Raw genomic sequence first — 23,227 nt, 5'->3', positions numbered from 1 at the left:
AATTTCAGTGGCCCTAAAGCCAGCAGCACATGTTAAAAGTGATTGCGCATGAAGCACAGAGACTGAAGTTTGAGAACTCAGTTTGGTGTACGTGCAAATCTTGCATTGCCGATACCTGGTGAGTTGCACTACTACTGCTGAAACAAAGCCAATGGAGGTATCAATGGAGGAGGTGGACTGGCCTCAAAGGTCCTGTGACCTCAGTGACAGAGTCACTGTTGCTGTAGGGCGTGCTGCTTCATAGGCCTGCCCGCAAGACTGGAGGTGAACTTCAGTATGGATTGTGGAGGACATGCCTTTAAGGTTTATCCACACTTGCCAATCGGGCCCAGCTGTTGGTTCACAGGGGAATGAATGAAGGGAAGGAGGAAAGAGAGGGTAAGTCACGATTTACAGCAAGTGAGGAGGAGCGAGAGACAAAGAGAAAAAGAGGAAAAAAAGAGAGGGGGGACAATCACCAGCGCAGAGCAGGATTAGAGGACACTGTCCTCGTCTTCTCTGGGCAAGAAGGAAGATACGAGTCCTTTCCCATCTCTGCCACCCTGCCTTCTTTCCCCGAACGGCCAAGCCTTATCTATAGGCTTTGGCTATTTATGGCGTCCTGGGGCGCATTGGTACAATAAAAGTAGGGGAAGAGATTGCAATAAATTAAAGAAGAAGGGGCACACCGTGCCCTGCTGATCCCACCCGCTTTGACCACTGGCTTGAACCCTGCTCTGAAGGCCTCGAAAAATCATAAGAATTTTACTACACCGGCAGGTCTAGTAACTTGATAATCTACACGACCTATCTGTAATTTACTTGACCCATAAACTGGTCTCAAATTGTGTGATCCTAGGCAAATGTTTAATTTTATGGAGCAGCCTTTCTCTTCATTATCACATATAGGAGCAACTTCAAGTAGGAGAGTTCAGTATTTCTGCAGTACAAAAAACCTTTGTAAAATTTAATAGACTGTGTATAATTAGAATCAAGCCCACATATAGGGTACATATGACCCTTGACTTGCCTCTTAGTTCACGGATGGTAATGTCATCAGGGCAGGCAGTAATATTTCTCAGTTCATGTTTAAAAACGAACTTTTAATAATTATTTTATTGAAACAGGATGTGGTAGTGCACTGTCATTTACAGACAGCACATTTTCCATTGAAATGGCCACAAACTTTCCCACAAACATGCAGCTTTACTGATAAAACAATATAGCATACAAACAATGTTCGCAACTTGGGTTTCAGCTAAAATATTTATCATTTGCACATCACCAAGTGTTTTGATTTGTTTTTATCCTATAAAAATCTTTTTTTACCCCAGAGTAATACAAAAATGCGCCTTCATAATACTTCAAATACATTTTGAAACGTTTATAGTTTACTTATTAGCTATTTCAATGTTATGATAGAAACAAAGCCCAACATCTTACAGCCTTTCATTTCAGACGATTTACAAAATCCTCTAACTTCACAGTCATGGAAAGAGAAGTAAATGTAGGAAGACAAACTGACTTTTGACCCATCTCTGAAGCAGAGCAAATGTGACAAGATAAAAATAAGATTTAAAGGCATCTTTATTGCTTATTCACTTTGTGAGTGAACAGAACAGCTGTTATTTGTCAGCTTGCCAGAACCAGCAATTAGGTCCTAAAAATAGCTCCCCTTGATTAAATCTGACTCACCATAGTGAATGGGCGAGTAGATTTCTTGAGGCCTGCCTGCTGCCGAGACTTGTCAAAATCTGCTTTTTAGGTCTCGGCTAGCGAAGGCTGCGCTTGCGCAGTCTTGCTCGCGAGATTTAATGACTTGGAGAGAGGGGCTTCAACCCGCCCCTCTTCTCTCCTCTTCTCCATTGGCTGGCCTCTTAAATGCTGGTCAGCCATTGGAGAAGAGGTTTGTCTCTCCAAACAAGCCCCGTCCTTTTCGGATTCGGGGGCGTGTTTTTTCGATTCTTTCTCTCCTCTGGAATGTAAACATTCCAGCCAATGGCAAGAGGAGAGAAAGGAAAACACGCCCCCGAATCCGAAAACGCCGCTGCGTTTCTCCGAGGCATTTCTGCTTGACCTTGGAGAAAGGCGGCGGTGTTAATGGCGTCCTCTCCCCCTGCTGTCGGCTCCCGTGTTCGGCTGCTGCTCAGGAAGTCGTATATGTGTCTTTGGTGTGTTATGCACCGTGAACCGGGACCATTGTTAAAAGCAAAATGCTGAATTCCTATGAAAGCACAAACAGGGCTGGGTTTGTTTATAACACTTGAAGCTCTAATTTGCGCTTTTTTTCACCCCTCCCTCTCAGGCAGTAATAATTGAACGCGTCTTTCAGTTTCTTTCACAGTTCCGAAGAATGCGCCTCGTTCGCGCGCTGACAGAATGCCTGTCGTATTAGCGCCTTTAAGGAAATATTAGCGCCCATTATTGCGGCGGAAACACAAAGGGCAATTCTCCCCCGATGAAGAGCTGTTCAGAGCTTTGTGTCGGTGAATAAACTTGGCCTCAGCTCAGCATCCATTTGTTCTCCCGGCATAAACACATATTGTGCGCCGTTCCCAGTTTAATGGGCGCTCCCTCCCTCCCTCCAGCTCCTGCCTTCTCCCACCCTGTTATTTTCTTAGCTCGACAGCTGCTTTTCACCGGCCCAACAGCGGTGGTTTCACAGCTTTCGAAAAATGTATTTAATTCCTCAGAACGGGTATATAAGGTGGGGAACGTAGGAAAGTGAGTAGTTTGGGTGGGTTCAGTGGCGTAACGCAATTTGCAGAATGTGATGAGGGCCCCCTGCCTCACAGATATTCATTGACCTCGGGGAGAATGAGTCCCGTTTAATGGCTGAACCCTCGGGCCCCCCCCCCCACTCTTTTTACCCGCACCCGCCGCATGCCTGCGTTATGGTCCTGTGTGGGTCGATGCTGGTTTCACAGCGCTTCTTTTCAAATTATAAGTAGCAAGGCGGATGGCAATATAGGCACTGTGTTGTAAAGAGAAGACCACCTAGGCATCTCACGACACCCTCGCCAGTCTGTCAAGGGACCCCGGTGGCGCTGAGTTCAGTGCTCTGCCCGCAGCGTTGTCACCATTATACTGGCGTGTCTCCGGAGTTATAATCACTGTCCTCCCGCCAAAACTGGCTGAAGCGATCTCTCGCAGTCAAAGAAACTCTCAATTAAGGCCAGCACTTGAAACGTGTCCAGAGCGCGTCTCGTTCACTCGCGGGGGCAATTTTCCCTTCCAATCCTGTTTATTTTAAAGGCCTACCAGTAATTACGCTTAACGTGTCATTTAAGCGGGTGAAGGTGGGGGTAGATGGCGCCCTCGCCAGGAGGCGCGTGCAAGCGGCGGGGGCAGCGCGCGAGGCCCGGTCTTCGGCGACACTGCTGGCTGCTTTTAGTTCCCAAGCCCACCCGGCTGCTGGTGGGAGATGCGCCGTCCAGACTGATAATGCCCAGGGCCGCGCTCATCAAGCCATAATTAAACATCACTCAAATGTGCCACTTGTTAATAACAGTGTTGATCCATGTTTTTAGGTCTCGGCTTGAACATCGAGTAAAACATTAACTTCAACTGTGTGCCTCTGTGTGTGTGGCTCTGTGTGTGTGTGGGGGTGGCTCTGTGTGGGGGTGGCTCTGTGTGTGGGGGTGGCTCTGTGTGTGTGTATGGGTGGCTCTGTGTGTGTGGGGGAGGGTCTGTGTGTGTGTGTGTGTGGCTCTGAGTGTGTGGGTGGCTTTTTTTGTAGGTGGTTCTATGCGTGGTGGGTCTGTGTGTGTGTGTGGTGGTAACTCTGTGTGTGTGTAGGTGGCTCTGTGGGTGGCTCTATGGGTGGCTCTATGGGTGGCTCTATGGGTGGCTCTATTTGTGTGTGGGTTGCTCTATGTGAGTGGCTCTGTGTGTGTGGGTGGCTTTGGGTGTGTGGCTCTGTGTGTGGGTGCAAATGCAATAGGTCTCGCATTTGAGAGTGATTAAGCTATTGACATTGTAAATAACAATGGCGTTTCTTTAAATGTTTTAAAAATAAAAACATAAACAAAAATAATGTCATGAGCAGTGCCAATAGCTCTAACTTTAACAATGCCGAGACCTTTGCATTGTAAATGCTTGTTAGTCAAGTAGGAAAACCTAATTTTACAGACTGATTAAGACACCCCTAAGCGCACCTTGCTGCCAACAAGGCAGCGCGCATAATATTTAAGGGTGGGATTTGTGTGACATTAAAAAGATGGGTTTCCCCCCTGTGACTAGACCCAAAAGACAGTGTCATTGGTCAGGCAGTAATTTGCACATGCAAAACATCAAAGTATAGATTATACATTTTCATCTATAACTTTTGACCTCTACCAGCTTTTGATGTCTTTCAGAGACGTATTTTTTATTTAAATTCAGTAGCCTCATCCATGTTAAAACCACAACCAAACACGCAACTAGAAAAACGTTTTCAAAACAGATCAATTTTTCTGATCACATGTACATTCTTCAGCCACACATTTCTCAAATTGCAATTCCAGTTCTCCAGTTAGTTTCACTTGTTCTAAACAAGTTTACGTACAGATTGAAAAATGTCCTCGCTATCGTAACAAAGTTTCAATTCTATTGAGGACACAGAGGCGAGGATAATACTCAAAACTTTCTTCCTTTATTTATTCCAACAGCTCAATTTAAACTACCTTTCCCATCCAACACCGGGAAAGGATTACAAAAGTAATAACGTTCATCCTATCAGAACAGAGGTCAAGTCCCTATAACAAACTGCGTCCTGGTCAACGTCCTCTTTCTTGAGTGCAACTGAAACCTTCCAATATCATGCTTTAATCTCCTCTGGTCAAGTCAGAACTAGGGGAAAAACAGCAGCTTGTCATTCTGATGTCCTATATAAAAATGACAAACTACAATTGACAATGCAAGAAATCTTCATGTACTAGAATACATTTCCTCAAACTTCAAATTATGAATACTATACTGAAACCTTACAAATATCTCAAAACCAAGACCGAAGTCTATTCCATCACATCTTTCGTGAAACCAAACAGGGCGGGAAGTTCGGAGAAACCTGGATGGGAATAATCCTTGCCTTCTTGTCCTCAATAGAATTGAAACTTTCCGTTACGATTGCTAGGAAATTGTTCATTCTATGTCAGGACCAGAGGCAAGGATTATGCTCGTTCAAAGCTTGTCCACCAGCACAGAGGCCATATCAATAACCGGTTTAAAATAAAACCACTTGAACATGAAGTTTGAAGACTAATATGCTGCATTAAGAATATCATCTAGTCTAACCCCTAGAGTGAAGGCTTTGGAGGCCATATGCCCTTTTACAGAGTGAGCGCCGAAATACAACACATCAATACCCGCCTCCTGCCTGACCCAACATATCCATCAAGCAATGGTGGGAGAAGATACCGCTTTGAAAGGTTTCTTTAATGTTATCAACAATTGCCGCTACCCTGGTGGGCAGACGTTTTCAGTCAGATTCTCATAACCTTTTAGACATCTCAACACACAACTTGGGGGATTTTTCAAAAGCCGGATAAGTATAACACTTGAATTGGGTTTTCAATCTAGAATTTTGGTAAGGGAACCGATGATATCCAATAACTTGTCCTGACAGGAGTTTCGTGATCGGACGATACCCGTTATGGGGTCCCAAATATACTTCGGGAGTAAAGTGGCCATCTTAACATCTATTTCCGGCATAAGGGCTACTTTGCTGGCTAGGGAGGGGCGTGGACACTCCACTCTAAGGCGGGCTTGCGCCTTCTTCTACAGGGGCTTCAGCTATCGGTCTGCCACACAGTTTCCTACTTTTGTCGATTGGAACCACTCTGTCAATCGTGGATGCATCAAATTATCAGGGTCCAGAAGGTCAGAGGTGTCTTCCACATCGGCACCTGGGCCTAGAGCAACCCGCTTCATCGTTGGAATCCCAGTGGAAATCATCGCCCCCCCCCCTCGCCCCATGAAAGGGAAAGGGGGGGGGGGAGAAGCTCGGGCAGCGCGCCAAGGGCGTCCTCCGAGTGCATGTGAGGAAAGCCTACTTTAGTCTATCAAATGCACTGAGGCCCATGGTAGGGTCCCTTTTATGTTTGTGGGGTCACAACAGAGACTGCTTAGGTTCTTGAAAAGCACCTAGGGTGCTGGACTGACCCCGTAGGAATGCGCTAGATGCATAAGGCGCCTCTCAAAAGGCCCCATGGCGGCCACCACTGCCTGGTAGAATGCATCGTCTAAGGGAAGGACTGTAATGGACACTTCCTCTTGGTATTCTTGCATTATGAATTTTATGTTACACAACACCGGGCAGGTGCTCCTTACCCTGTACACCACTCAATGAGGGTATGCAGGGGTGTGGAATTTAATAAAATATGTACATGTCCATGGGGCAGGTTACTTCTTAAATCTACTTGTCCTGTAACAAAATCCACTTGTCCCTTTTGTGCCATGTAATGCGGTGACAAATTATGGCAGCAATACCCTTATACAAGAGCTCCGAAATAGCCTCTCTGAATATGCCAGGTCTCCTTCTATAGCAGGGTATGCATACTAGCAATTCCCTTAAGTTAGCACTGGGTGCAGAGGTATGACAACCAGGCTTGGCTGAAAGATGCACATGTACTGCCAATGGGCACAGGTGGGGTGTGCTTAGCCCAGCGCAGTCTTAACAAATGATTTTTTATTTGAAAATTATGTAAATTAAGGAGGGAATGAATCAAGGAATCAGCACATGACAAATTCTTAACTGATAATCACAATAATCTAATCTTTTCCCATACTGAGAAGGGTTGGATATTTACTCCTGACAATGGCAGACATAAAACTTCTTCCTGGGTTGGGAAAAAAGTGGTTGGAGGGGAAGTAAACTTGCAAACGGCCGGAATTTCACATGATCAAATCAACACATGCATATTTGCTCATGCTAAAATGCAGTTCACAAATATTTTCTAGGAGTACTATTTCTTGGCCTACTTCTGTAAAGTCTTGTGAATTCAGGAAAGTCGTATATCTGCACTTAATGCAAGGACATAAGTGCACTTTTGAGACTTTACTTAATAATTGGCCCCCTAATTAGGTCTGGTGTTAACCATGACATGTTGTGTTTATTAAAATGTCTCTCTCTGTCAGTTGGCTAGCTTCATTGTCAAATACAGCATTCTGTTCTTTCACAAGGAGCATAATTGACGCACAGTCGTTTTGTTCAGTGCCAGGAACGACTGTGGCAATGTGTGCTTTTTGAGACCGAAACAATTTTTGCTTTTGCCAATGTTTGTTATAATGATGAGGGCCCAGCAGCACCCACACCAATGAGGTTTTACAAAAAACATGCCAAAACAAATCACGCATTGATAAAACCAAAAGACTGACCAACAATTTCAGACCAATTGGCTTTACCAATGCTTGTTCATTTTTATGTTTCTCATAATCTTATTAAAACTGGTTACAGTGATTTTCCATTATGAATATATTTGGGAAATACTAGCATGCATCAACACATTTTACTAAATGATGCTGCAGAAAAACGCTACCTAAAATTTTACAGTAGTTCAGCTAAAAGTTTTTGCTTTTTTTGTGAACATTTTATCTTGAAAGCTAAGAATAGTCAATCTTGCTGTCAAGCGTCTCCATATATTTGCATCTAATCAGAGAGTATTCTGGGAACAGTATGCATAGCCTCGTAGTGCTAAACAATTAAAGGTGTGCACCCATTTTTATACTTTAACCACTGTCAGTAGTAGTCTGAGCTTACAACATGTACTTAGATCGCTCACCCTAATAATAAAGGTTTTCCATTTATGAACCATAAATACAAGTTTGAACAGCGTTAAAACATGGAAACAAATATTTCCCTGATCCATCATGTGGGACTATAAACTGGCAGTCAAATGGTTTGTGATGTAGGGGGTTGGGCCTACTTGTCCCAAGGACAAAATAAACATGGAAACTTGTTGCCCTTGACCCCAAACAATATGTCCCGGGCGTCGGGCTACAGGAATCCCACATCCCTGGTATGACTTCTAAACATGCATAACACATATTCCAGTTTAATAATTGTAAAACAGCTACCTACTTATAAATAATTTAATGTATTTGTTTGAAATATTATATTGGATCAATGATTGTTAAAAATTAATTGGCAAGAATACCTAAGAGCCATCAAGAAATCTAATAAGAGATACTCTCCTTGTTAATAACAGAGTAGGAGGAAAAAAGAAAACCCTCCAACACAGCGAGGAGCCTGGTGGATAGAGAAATTACATGGCATACAATTTGGTTTAAATTCTGAAAATGAACTATGGCATTTATTGTAAAAAGTAGGCTTCTGTCCATCAAGTTAATTCACCCACATGTTCTACCTTTAAACTATGTGAGGCCCAGAAGATAAACAAATATCTAAGTATAATCCATCTGAAAATTGAGCTTTAGTGGATTCTAATACAAAGGTATAGGATTTGAAATCTGTAGCTTCTCAACTTGTTGGTTAGGCAGGTCAAAACGTATCAGTGTACATGAAGGCACTTTGGGTTCAAGACCTCTACTTGACGGATGGCAAATGTAACTCTAGTGTTGAAATGTATATATATATATTTTAAAATAAGTGCAATTTGACAAATATGTAGCTTGAGAATGTACACATTATCAGATGGAATAGACTATTTGAAAGAGGTTACGATAATTGCCTGTTTGGTTGTGGTTCCAACATCCATGAGGCATATGAACTGAAAAGAAGCCCTGATCATTGAGTGGTGTGGAGGGTAAAGAGCATCAGCATAAGCGAGGGAAATCTTGGATTTAAGAACTCTATTTCACAGTTGATCGAAGTATCTCCATCACAGTAATTCTTTAGACAAATCTTTTACAACAAGTGAGTCTAGAGAACTGACTGGAAGATGAGCATATTGTATGATCTGGCCCACTAGGGAAAACAGTCACCAAAGCTGTGTGTTTGGTTGTAGGCTTTATAGACAAATTGAAAAATTATTAGAGTTTGTCTGAGGTCTATTAGCTTAAAAGAAATACTTAATGCTAAGTGGCACTTAGGGATAAGAGTAGCTCTGCATGTGAGCAAATTATGAGTTTGAGACACCTATTAGATATTCTATACAACTGATTTTATTTCTGGGCTTTGTAGATAATATTTAGTTGGAATAAGCGAAAAATGTGAACATTATTGCTTCACATAAAAATAATATCTAGTCTATTTAGAAGAGGTTAGTGCAGTTCATCATGTCAATGAGTAGATGTTTCAGTCACATGGAAAATCTGTGACATCGTGTCTCATGCATTTGAACTACAATATATAAACCATTGAAAACAGTTTTTCAAATCTTGGAAAAGGTCACTGTAGTGCTAGAGGCACTCTTGTGGTCTGACACCCTGTGATGACCTTTGACTACTATTATTTTAATTGACTTTGGTGTGTTATTTTATACTAGCAAGAACATACAACGTCCTGCATATGCCTTGCTTCTCTTAAAGGTTTATTTCTTGTAATCTTGCAGTCTTTCAGTGGGAGCTGTCACGGAGTAGAACAGCCTTGCCAAGAACAGAACGTGTGGGATGTGCATTTGAAAGCATATGGGAGAGTGAGGTGTGGAATGTACTTTTTGGTCTCGATGTGCAGTATTGTGAGCAGTGGTGCACAAATGTGCTCTGTGTTGTACATTGAGAGATGAAGCATGTGATGCTATAAGCAGTGGTGCACAAATGTCCATTGTGTTGTACATTGGAAGCATTATGAAGTTCTTACTATTGGCTTTGACATGCCTCATGTCATCCTGAATTCTGACTCTGCCTGGCTTGAGCTTTATCTGCGCACACAGCAACGCTTGCAAGTTGTTTGGGTCAATCACGTTCAAAGACTGTTTTTGTGAGAGATTGTTTAATGTACCCTAGAAGGCTTTCGTGAGCTTCTTCAAGATAAAGGCTGGAACATGCAAGATTGTAGAGGGAACGTGGGAACTCCTTCCTGCCATGGAATGCTTGCTTGTAAGCTGGCAAGTCCTGGTAAGATTCCTCTGGTGCGGGGGAGAAGGTTTCTCAAACCTTCTAGTGCGAGTTTTGAGACTTTAAAGCTGGTGTTTGTAGGCGGTTGAGTTTGGTGCTCACTTACAGAGTAGACTTACTGCTGTAAGACAAACGGAACTTGAGTCCTGGTCGAGAGTCCAAGCCAGCAGTGAACGGGCCCCCCGGCGAGAATTGGCAAGGATGTCGAGTAAACGATCGGGTGAGGTGATTTGTTTCTGACTCGTGCCATTGTGATGTGTGGCCAGTTGCTTTGATCATATGAGGTGTTTTCTTTGTGATGTGTGACTGAGTGAAGTGCACATCCAAAGTAATAATTTGATGTATCTAGTGTAGATATACATATATCTATATATATATATTCACTTAAAAAACCATAGGTTTCACACATGTTATAGTTAGGTGGATATTTCACTCGTAAAAAACCAATGAAATTCCACTGTTATAGTTAGTTCAGATAACTATAACTCGTGCGCCCGCAATCCTCTGCTCATGACGTCACATATTACATCACTCATGACATGGTCAGTGGCATCACTCTTGACATCACTGATGACATCATCCTTGTGATAGAGTGGCGGTCGCGCGAGTTCTAGTTATCTGAACTAACTATAACGGTGGAATTTCATTGGTTTTTTACGAGTGAAATATCCACCTAACTATAACATGTGTGAAACCTATGGTTTTTTAAGTGAATTTGCAAGGTTTTTTAAATGTTAATTCCTAACTATAACGTGTGTGAAACTTATGGTTTTTTCAGTGAATTTGTACGGTTTTTTAAATGCTAAGTTATGTATGTATTATTCGATTTTTTATATATTTATTTTACAATAAACTACGTATTACATTTTTTTTAATGGTTTTTCACCGTGTGCGCACCCCCGCGATTTAAAAACATAATAATTTAAATGTTTTTTTCTGCCTTCGAGGTCCTTCAGGGACCCCCTGACAAAGGCTAGGGGGTCAGGAACTCTCAACCCTGCCCCCTTTTCACGTTCGCCACCTTCCTTTTCCTCTCTCGCACTGAAAACAAACAAAATGGCGGCCGACACTTCCTGATTTCGACCGATTCGAACGTTGACTGACATGTAACAACCAATCAGAATTACGCTCGCGCACGGTGCGCGCACGGTGCGCAGCTATAGATATGTATGTGCTTTTAACTGCAATTTTCTCAGGAACTACTGAACAGATTGACTCCATATATGCAAAAGCCACATCCCTGACCTGAGGACTACCTCTCTGCCAAATTTCAAGTAATTCTGTTCAGCCGTTCGGGCTGTACCTTCGACTAAAGGTCCTATGGGAAAATGCATGGGGAAAACGGGTTTTGGGACCCCCCTTTTTTCTCGGCCCCCGCGACTTTCAGGGTAGGAGCTGAGCGGAGCGCCCCATCAGTTTGGAAAATTTCGCGAAGATTCGTCAACCGGCGCCAAAGTTATTCAAAATAGAATTTTGAGATTTTCTATGGAAACACGGTCCTAACTATAACTATCTACTGGCGACCGCCAGTAGATAATATATATATACATACACACACACACACACACACATCTTTCTGATCTCTTGCAGGATGTCCAGCATATTATATTTGCTTGAGTCTTATCTCATATTATTTGCTGCTTGTTTATTCCTGGTATTATTCATGCATTTAGCTGTTACATTTACCAAGTGTGTTATTATTGCTTGCATATAAACACACATATATATATATATAAACACATATATATATATATATATATATCTTAAATATATTTGAATGTAGTGCATGTGGCATCTGGGAAAGCCTTTCTGTTAGAGAGCATTGTGTAAAATAAAACCCCAAGCCTTATTCTAAAAAGAGAGTCTTTGCATTTTGTAAAATAAAACCCTTTTCTAAAGGTGTTAGTTGTGTTTCAGGTCTCCTGCTTCGCTGAGTGTTGAGCCACAGTGTTGGAGATTCAGTATTATTTGAAAGGCGAAGCAAGACCGTCACTACTGCGAATTATGATGTCTGATGCTGGTAACATGTTCAGGTACAAAAAAGTAAGTTGGTTGTCCCGACACGGTCTTTGTGTCTTTACCAGGCAGTTTGAAGGAAGCCCAACAGTGCCTTGTGAAGAGGTGGGTCTCTAGATGTTGCAATTTTGGCACATTTTGCTGAAGGCCTAAACAACAGTGATCACTACCAGCTATGTGTTTAGAAGGATTAACCACTTCTAGCCTTACATGTGCCAATATTTTTTCCCCCCTTTTTCTCATCTCTACAGTACAACTATACAGATACTGCCTTATCATTGGTATTTATTGAATGCACTTTGGGAACCGCAAGAGGTTCTCCCGATTGCTACTAAAGTTAACCAGTGATTGAAGATGTTTGAATATAAACATTAAAGTGTGAACCTTAATTACATTTTAAATTAATTGTATTTCAGTGATATTATAGTTAGCTGCCCTAGGGCGGCATAGCTGATACATTCTGTATTGCATATCCGTTGTATATGGAGATATAAAAGAGTTTCAGTGTGAGAAAGGTGAAACCAATCAGGGAAAAATTGTGAATGTTAGTAGTGACTATCCTTGGGATTGAAATTGGATAGCCGTTACAGAGTTAAAGTAGTGTTTATAGATGATAGTGAGAGTACAAATTACCAAATTAGCAATGTAATCTTAACATAAATACAGGGGTAATGAGTTAATGTTACTTTAATATATTGTTTGATTATAATAGCTATGACCATGAAAAAAACATGATCTAAAAATAAATGTTTTTCAATAAGCTTTGTAAAATGGGATAACACAAGTCTAACTTTAAATAGATTATGTAATGACGTATGAAACCAAAAACAATTCCCCCGAGACATTGGATACAGAACGTCACATTATAAACTATTGGTGTTCAATCTCAAAATTCAGCCACTAACCTGCCTTCTACACCATTTTTCATAATGTGCTTAGCAACAGAAGAACTAGAGTACTTTTGAAATCATGTTGTAAGGAGTGAATCAACAGTTAAGATGGGCCAATGTAATATTTAATAGTTTTTACATGTTTAAGATCTGCGTAATATAAATAAGGACTCTAATTGCGGTTCCTATTGTTATGTCTATGAGATTATTATTGCCATTGCCTCCTGCCCAAAAAAGGTTTGAAATAATGTTTGAGACCACTTAGAAGGAAATGCACAGAATTTATTATTTTTTTTTTTTAAATAGACAATAATAGCATTTTTAATAAATTATATACACAATAAAATATAATTGATTGTTACGTACTGTGTTAAATTAAAAATATTTATTTTGCGTGTTTCTCTTTAGTAGATTCATCACTGCTACACTGCCCTGAAAAAGCAGTGGACTCCTCGCTGTGAACCACAGGTTGGATGACTTTTGACAATTCATCCATATTTTATGGCTATTGAATTAAACACAATTAAAAAGAAGTGCATTTGTTTGATTCTGAATAAAAAAATCATTTTACTAAATTGTATATAATGTGTACAGGTTGGCTGCTTCTGAATGGTTAACTTAGTAACAACATTATTTTAATGCCTTTATGATAAATATCAATGATTAGGTGACTGCAAAATAGATTCCCCACACATATGACCACCCGCGATGCAATTCTGTACTTTATGACATCGTGTAAGGGCTTCTACAGTACTGGGTGAGTTTGTGTTTAAGTAGGAAATACCTTTGGTCTATTGGAGTTCCTATCGGCATTTATTAGAGAAAACACAAAAAAAACCTTTAAGGAGAACTATGCCAAGTTAGCACTGGGTGCAGAGGTATGACAACCAGGCTTGGCTGAAAGATGCACATGTACTGCCAATGGGCACAGGTGGGGTGTGCTTAGCCCAGCGCAGTCTTTACAAATGATTTTTTATTTGAAAATTATGTAAATTAAGGAGGGAATGAATCAAGGAATCAGCACATGACAAATTCTTAACTGATAATCACAATAATCTAGAATTCTAACGTTGATCGAGATTTGAAATTCAAACTGCGTGTGGTATGGAGACAAGCATAGGAGTTAGACTGTCCAATAGAAGTGCTCACATTCTCAAATGAAATTTGCACAAATTCTGGAACTTTATATGGGGTTGGTACAGTATACCTATAAAACAATGTCTACGTACTTTCCTTAAGACCGAGGCACTTCCATGTTACCCTACAAAGCCTTTTGTACTAGGCTCGGCAATCATGAAAACACCTTGTGGCCTTGATGTTGAACGGTGAGAGGCACAAGGTTCGATAAATAACCGCCGTTATCATTTCTATATAAGTTTGTATTTTATAAAGCTGAAAACATTACTGAATACCAAATATTTTGTGATTTTTACAATTCTAAAAACAATGAACTGTCTAACAAATAAACTCAACTGTACATGTTCTTCAATGCATGTCAGAGTAAAGCTACATGCCAGTGAAGGCACTACTGGAACATTGCTCACCTGTCTCTCTGTGCGACAGGTGTCTTTTGTTGATTGGTTTTGCATGAGCTTTAACCTCTTCAGTGCCCATGACGAGATAGTCTCGTCATGAACCCCACCCACTAATAAAACGCCCGGCACAGGAGGGGGAAAGGGCGTGGCACAGAAGGGGTTAATACAATGACCCATCTGTGACCCCAGGTGCATCCATAGTAGAATTTTATGAATATGTCCATTATTTCCCTGATCTTTTTGCCAGAGTCAGACGCAAAGCATAAAGCCAGCTTTAAGTTTCTCTATGAATGATTAAAAATCATAATTCAGACTACAGGACTCCACTCTTATCAGCTAACACCTTCTTGTCAAAATTAGCCTCGAATGCATGTGACAATTACCTCTACATACATCTCGATCTGCACAAACTACAGTCCAGGCCAGTAGCACCAACTGACCATGAAGTGGTGGTCATAGGAGGATTTCAGATCACATGTTGGACTTGATATGAAACATAAAAAGGTGAAACTAACTTTAACTTAATAGACTAACCATTAGATCTGCAATTGTTGGGAACAGAGACTAACAGTGTAACATATCCATTGTAAAATAAAAAGCATGCAACATGAAGACACGATTTGTATAAAAAAATGTAACCAATGCTTAGCCCAAGCTCATCCCTCACCCCCACCATGAGATAGATGTACTTACTAATGAAGGCAGCAAAGTGATTGCCGTGGGCTAGTCGCACGGTAGGGCTGTCAACTACATGCAATGTGTAACGAGTTTTGCCTGTGTCTTTGTCACACAGATCAAGAGAGACATCCCCAGCACCACTACTGCAACTCAACTGGTGTCTTAGCAGTGCATAACGCTGTCTCTCCCTCACTGCCTCAGTCAAATGTTCTTCACTCTCCATCCGCACCGGTTTGTCCTGTTCATTGGCACACATCTCCAAAATCCTTAATGTTGAACCTGGCAGTTTCTTGAACTTGGTCATGACGAAGACAAAAACAGGCATAACAAACTGAGAATCCGGCGATGAAGATTCCATAGCTCCGTTCTCTATCTGGTGAACACGCACCATCCAACCTTCCCTGGTAAAGTGACTCACAACCTTTCTCAGAATGTGATCCTGTGCCAAGGAAACACACAGGTAGCGTCCGCCAACCTGCAGCACTCGGCTGACTTCGGCAAACATCTGGTTCACCCTCTCTAGAGTCTTCTCCTCCTCATCTGTGAGAACAGCGTCCAAGGTACCCTTATCCAGCACCACTTGAAAGTGGGAGTCTGAGAAGTGCATGTCCAACATGTCCATATGCTGGAAGGTCATCTTAGGCCGTCGAGCTGCATTACGCTCAGTCATCTGTCGGATAACGACCTCGCTGATGTCAATGTTGGCCAACTCCTCATACCCCATATCATACATCTGTTCACTCAGCTCAGAGTTTCCGCAGCCAATGACAAGGACCTAAAAAAATAATCATACATGAGAGAGAGAAAGGAGGAGTTGCAACATCTTTATTTGCAGACATAACGGTATTTTCAACAACTGGTATGCAAAAAACAAAAGTTCACACCATACAGCTGGTATCACAAACCAAAAAAAAAAAAAAAGTCAACCCAAGTTCCATGGTAATTGCATTGCGTGCTCACAGTCTGATTTACATATATTTTTCCTCACAAGAAGGCACGTCATTCTTCAATAACATTACATAAATAACCGAGAAATCTGGGTCAAAAGAGATGAGCAGTAAATATAAATAATTCGTCGAGATATGCAGCCACTAGGATAAACTAGCTTGAAACCCCTGGCCTTAATAAAATATTGTAGCTCTCGCCAAGAAGGCGCTTTATCTGACCTGCTTCAGTCACCTGCCATGTATCTCTTCTTTGATTGATATTTCTTGCTATTCCCAAGTGTTCTGTGGAGAGGACATGCTTCTATGGGCTAGCCTTCTGCCCATCTAGAAGCTAGATTTAAATCTTATTTTGTGTCTACCAGAACGGGCCTCGCAATGTAGGCTAAGAGTCTGAAGGCCTTGTACTCTTTGGGGTGCTGACTGGGACACACCCACGACTTAGAGTTGCTCTAGTAATGAAGCCAACTATGATTTTTTTTATGGCAATCCTAGCTGCTGGGTGTATCATGCCAGACAAGTGCCCATTTATTTTCACTCCACTGCTCACATTTATCCTAACTTCAGGGTTATGTTTAAAGGGCAGCAGCAGTGCTTTAAATAGGCCAGTACTCACCGGTTCAAAACACGACTATCCTATACCACTAACAAATCCACACATCGCAAACACAACCCAAACCCACACTATACATAACTATATCCCATCCAGACACACACTCCCTTCTCATCCAAAGCACCATCTCTACACTCAACTGACTTACTCCTTACTGACCCCTATCTGTCACCATCAAACCTATACTCAACCTTCCATCATTTTATCCACCAACACCCTCCTCCTCTTTTCACCAACCAAACATACTCACACAACCCTTTCATTTCATCCTACCACACGTATTACCTCTTACAGCGCTCATATCTAACACAAACTCTTAACTCTTGTCCATCCCCTCTCACACACCATATACCCTCCTTTCTAAAACACATCACCTCCTCCTTTACCATTCAGTTGCCACTCATCAGCAATAATTTACATACAAAATACTTCTCAGTAAACAACTACATCATCTCCTCTCACTACTCCTCAAAATCAAAACATAACACGCACCAGCACAACAAAATCTCACAGACACACTAGCTCATAATACTTTCCATCACAAATAACAATAATACACCAACGCCCACCCTCCTGACTACACAACTAATACATACCCTAAACCAACTCTACTGCCAATCTTTCTCTCTTACCCCACATCCAACACATTACCAGCAATGCAGCAAATACCTTTCAACCACCTCTCCTCCACTGGACAATTTAGAACCTTGCAACATGACCCACATGCTGCACCATTTCCACCCCAACACATACACCTTCCACCCTAAAAAGACACAAACAAAATAAACAACATGCCACTCTTCACAACTTTACATCTCCATATCTACTGCATAAAAAGACTACTCTACAAAAAAACACAGCTCACCAACTCACTCTCAACCACCATCTCCACCACCTACACATGCAAACCCAACAGAACGCCTTCTTAGCATGCTGGTCGAGGAATACAATACAGAAAAAGCTACACTGTTGCTATCCTCCTACAGCTAATACCAGCACTAGGGACACACCTACTACAAGTCCACAAAAACTGCTCTTTCTTCTACAAAACAAAGCCACACCATCATCAAAACACATTCTCTAAACTGCCTACTAATAAATGCTCAATCACTCTCTAAAAACCAGCATCACATCTACGACCTCCTCACTGACACACAACCTGGATTACTCTTCGTAACTGAATCATGGTTGGAAGAGGACATGGCTCCAGTGTTTCATGAAGCGTTTCCTCTAGGTTATCAAACTATAACACAAAATCATATAGGCACAAGAGGAGGTGGCCTAGCTATTGTATTCATGCAAACATTAAATATCACTAGAGCAGACAACGTCTCTATACAAGGTTGTGAAGCCCTCTTCACCAAATGCAACCCTACACCATCTTCCTACTGAAATCCTACTCTTTTACAGACCTCCACCTAGCAATGCAACATTCCCAGACACACTTCTAGACACAGTTTCAATCCTGATAACACTACACTCCAACCTATGCATTATTGGTGACCTAAACATTTGGAATGACAAACCCAATATGCCCCATCTGAAACAATCAAAACTGGTCTAGACGCACTGAACCTACATCATATTGTCCCCAAACCCGCACATATAGCTGCACACATCATAGATGTCATTTTTGCAAATACAGAACTAGTTACCTTTCAAACGATGACTACAGTCACATGGTCAGACCACCATTTGCTTGATTTCTAGCATAAAACAACACAAAGCAACACACCTAAAACCGCCTTACATTATCAACTGTGGAACAAACTCCATTTTGGACACTTAGATACACAACAAACATCCAATACATATTTACACTCAATAAATTCCATTCAAAAACTATGAGTGGCAACAGGAAGCTTCTGATATCCTATTACCACTAACAAATTACAAATGGACCTTTCCTGAGCACACTGAAAGAAAGAGCAGTATTTGCCCAGATGTCACTATTCATTGAAGATAATTTCATACTTTCAGACTTCCAAACAGGATTCTGTCCAAGAAGAGGCACCGAATCTGCTCTCACTGCCATCTGGATTGACCTTAAGAACATAGTTGACCGGAACAGGGTTGCTGCACTACTTATCTTGGGCCTCTCACTGCCTTTGAAACAACTGACCATGACACTCCAAAACAAAGACTTTACTAAGCCGGCATAGAGGGGACTGCTCTGTACTGGATCACATCCTACCTTCAAAACAGTACAAATAGCATCCATACCCCCCTTTCTCATCCAAACAGTACTTCACAAAAGCAGGGGTCCCTCAAGACTCCATCATCTCACCCATGCTTTTCAACATCTATATGAAGACATTACCGGCATTGACCAATGATTTTCACCTCACATCCTATAACAATGCAGATGACACTCAAATACTCCGTAAACGGGAAAGTCCCAACGACATTGGAAACTCTCAAATGTTCAATTGCCTCGGAGCCGTGGATCAGTGGATGACCGTGAGCCCTGTCTAATTGTATGCTTCCAAAACTGAAGTATTTACATGTGGCGACAGGAAAAAATATGACTCACTCGCTTCCTGGCCTGACGACCTGGGAACACCGCCTAAAGTATCTAAGGAAGTAAGAAACCTCGGAATTGCCATGGACTCTAAGCTATCAATGAATGCCCAACAGGACAAATTAGCAAGATCAAGCTTCATTACAATAAAAACTCTAAAACGCATCTTTCCCTCACCTGGGATTTCCACACAAGGTCCAGGCTACTATCTCTCTTGTACGGTCTAAAATCAACTACGCCAATAGTTTCTATCACAGGTCATCTTTAACAACTATGAAAAGACTAGAATAGATTCAGAAATCTGCTGCCAGACTACTCCTACATGCAAAGCCACAAGCCCACATGTCCCCTGCCTTGAACCCCCCCTACATTGGTTATCGGTTGCAAGAAGAAGATCCACATTAAAGCTGCTTTGTATCACCCACAAAGCAATACATGGAACAGGGCATCTCTTCAGCAGGAATAAAATCACCAAAAACATTCAACAAAAGGAACCTCCGCTCTACATTGGCACATCGCCTCAAAATCCCACCATACAAGAAAAATAAAATAGGTGGCACATTCATCACTGTTCAAGCAGCCAAACTATGGAACTCTTTACCCTCAAACATAAGATCCATGGCTAACGATCTTATCTTCAGAAGACTACTCAAGAGTTGTCTCTCCCCCACATAACCACAATACTCAAAGATAAATGTACAGCAAATCCCTATGTATATAAGCATGTATTTGGATTACATGTATGAATCTAGATAGTTCTACTCCTTTGTATAAATGTGTATAATAATTATGTTTATAAATATATAGAAATTCATTAGGTCTGCTTAACAAATGTACATATAACCTATGATTATATTATTCTATGTGTAACATGTTAAGAGGTCACTGCATACAAAAGTACATTTTTGTCATAACTATCTACAATTGCTTCACTATTGAATTATTAAAAGGAGAAAAACTAAAAACAAATAAATTAGCTTAAGAACAGCAACACATGAAAGTCTGGATTTATTACATCCAACTTAAATCTAGATGCATTACTTTCTTTATACATATATAACTTCCATGTACTTACGTATCTTTATATTTATTACTTTACTCCTAATTCAGCATTTCCAATGCACTACCCTGTATCTCACCCTATACCACTCTCAATATAGCCTCTAGCTCCACTCTTTGACTCATCCCCCAATACTACTGTTGAAATAAGTCTTACCTGAGACCCAAAAATCCTTACTATGATACGGACGGGGGGGGGGGGGGGGGGGGGGGACGAGCAAGAAATAGAATATACATAGGTACAAAGTGAAAATGTTTGCTATCCTAGGGACTACTTGGAAGGTGGGGGCCCTGGGCAATTGCCCATTTTACCTATGGCTTAAAATATTTCTGGTTTGTAGAGGCTTGGTGTTGGTGGTTGTGACTCATGGTGGTGTGGGTGGTTGTTTCAGGACCTCTCGCTAGAAGCCAAGGACTGGTTACCTCAGTTTTACCCTCTTCTTTCCTCTGGTGACTGGTATTTTGGTCATTAGTGTTCTTGCTTGAGTACGAGTTCTGAGACACTCTCAATGGTCCATTCTTTGGACTGTTTTGATAGCATTGGTTTTCCCCCACTGCTATTCGAGCTACCAAGTTAAGATTATGAATGTGGCTCTCTGACCATTGCAGTACTGCTCCGTGTGAGTATGTAGGCTTAATGTGAACTACAAAATAAATCACTTGTAGCTGAAGTCTGACACTGTTTGAAGTTGAAGTTAATTATGTGGGGTATCCCCCTTCCTATATAAGCTCACTCTGGCTGGCGGCCATTTTGTGTTCATTGATGGACATCATTGATGGACATCAGGGTTTATCCTCGGTTGTAAATGTGCTCATGTGGAACATGTTTACCTGCTCTTGTTTACCCTTCTCTGGCTTACTGCAGCCGTCTTGCCGATGTACTTTCAGAACTTCAGAATTTCAGCACACAGATATAGGGGATGAACCACTGACCCAGTGGGGAAGTAAAAATAAAAAACAGAACCTAAATAAATAAAACTCAAACACTTGAACCACATACAAATTTCACAGTATACAAACAAGGAAGACACAACAAACATAGATAAAGCATCCTTAACACATTATCAACCTGTGAAACACCCGAGTACCATGCATGTCTTAGTTTACAGGTGTTTTTTTATTTATTTACATTTTGCTCCTCCAGAAGAGTTCTAGATTCTAATGTTAAGATGATACATCATATCTACAGAATGACAGCCTGATGATTCATGGCAGTTAATAATTTAGAGACAAAAATTATTTATTTGTTTTACCTGCAAACACCAGTTGAGGCCCAGCTGTCAGATTAAACAAAAATGGTCAGTCCCCAAAACCTTCGACCCTTCACTATCCCCTGAATGTATGTTGTTGTTAGGGTGTGTTTAATGTAAACAAGAAGGGTAGTGGATATAGATGGTTTTCACTTGAAGCAGAACTAAAATTGTGATTATTCACCGATTATGAGAGACCCCTCTACACTTTGGTCATGTGCTGTACTGGACACTGCCTTCATGCTTCGGAGAACTCCTTTATTAGACATGTTTTTTTCAAATCGGGGCTTTGGAGTGCAAATAAACATACCAGTTAGTACGCACATTGCTTTGGTTTCAGGTCGAAAATAGGTGGGTGTTTTTCACACTAGTGAATTCCCCTGCATCAGTCAAGCCTTGTGCGGAAGCAGTCCCAGGTGCCCTTCCCTTTCTGTCACCTGTTTGGAGTAAGATACTTTCTGCTGCACAAGTGACTCTATGGACAAAAAAACTGTTCAGGTTAAATACAAATATGATAAGTAGGTGCTGCCAGGGTTCTCCCCCTTTTCCAACAGAGAATGCAAGGGATATGCACTCTAAAGTGACTAGAGGTCTGTTCTTTATTCAAATTTGGCAGCCCTCTAGAAGCAAGAGGGAACTACCATTTTACATCAAGAAGCGGCTTGGATCAGCATCAAGAAATTCACGGCCAGACTTCATAACACCCGAGATAAATAAAGATCTGATACGTCAAGAAGAGGCTAGGTCTGAGGAGAGGACCCCCATCTGATGCATCTGTAGAGAAGGTCGTTGAAGGTGGCCTGCTATGCTGTGGAAAGAATCCAAAACATACTCTCAGACACCATAGGCCTAGCTGTAAAAGGACCTGCTTAGTCAGCGAGCCTACAGAGAGAAGAGGCAAGACAAAGTCCAGAAGGTTGATTTGGTCTGTCCAGCCAGAAGCCACTACATAGCAAGTCAACAAAACGTCTCAGTGGCTTAATGCTCAATGCCCACATTTGCTCTGATCAGTAGGTTGCGACATTTTTTACAGGCAAGGCTGCTCACCCTTCCATACTTACAACGGTGGTAAATGGAGTACAACTTAATCGACGAACACCTGCTAGTTGCAGAGCTTGGAAACGGCAGAAGTGCTCTGTGTAACACAATATAATAAACAGCGTTTTACTATTATTGTGATGCCAGTGCTGGAGCAGAGTTTTCTGTTGAAAATTTATCGAGTTTTAAGCTCCGGTTTCGTATATATGTTATGATTTAAAATTACTAATTTGTAATCACTAATTAATAGTTTGTTTTGTCTGGACTAACCAACATTTACTAATGAGAAAAACTACACGTGGGTTGCATATATGTTGCTTAATAATAATGTGTAGGTTAATTAAAATGAGTGTTTGTGCGTTTAAAATAACGTGTACTAATGCTTTATTGCGTTGCTAAAGGCTAGATAAGTACATACACATAAGGGTATTAGTGGGGTTTAATACTGTACAATCATTATGATGTGGTAACGTTGTTTGTGTCTCTTTTAATTAAGATGGTCCGTTTTGGCCTAAAACAAGATGGCTGCCATTCACAGCCTGCACTCGAGTGATCGAATTTTGACGAGAGGCCTTGCTGAACATGGTCGAGAGTCACCTGACTACAGCCTTTGCCTGGGTAGAAAGTTTTCCGTGAGGACAGCAGCTCCGGAGCTCCGGGAACGAATCCAACTGTCCTTCGACAAGGATAAAGCCACAATGAACAATG

The 23,227-nt window shown here is 41.3% G+C and overlaps 1 protein-coding gene across 2 annotated transcripts in view; it reads right to left on the bottom strand.

Annotated features, from left to right (window-relative positions):
• Positions 1–23,227, bottom strand: part of METTL13 (methyltransferase 13, eEF1A N-terminus and K55) — a 118,357-nt gene that overhangs the window by 55,851 nt on the left and 39,279 nt on the right. For both annotated transcript variants that reach the window (XM_085601444.1, XM_085601445.1), the window contains exon 2: positions 15,110–15,869. In XM_085601444.1, the coding sequence (XP_085457570.1) occupies positions 15,110–15,869 (760 nt within the window). The remainder of the gene's footprint in view (positions 1–15,109; positions 15,870–23,227) is intronic.

The sequence above is a fragment of the Triturus cristatus genome, chromosome 4_2 (genome assembly GCF_964204655.1).
Source record: "Triturus cristatus chromosome 4_2, aTriCri1.1, whole genome shotgun sequence".
In the NCBI taxonomy this organism is placed as follows: domain Eukaryota; kingdom Metazoa; phylum Chordata; class Amphibia; order Caudata; family Salamandridae; genus Triturus; species Triturus cristatus.
This window is presented reverse-complemented; position numbering and strand designations above follow the sequence as displayed.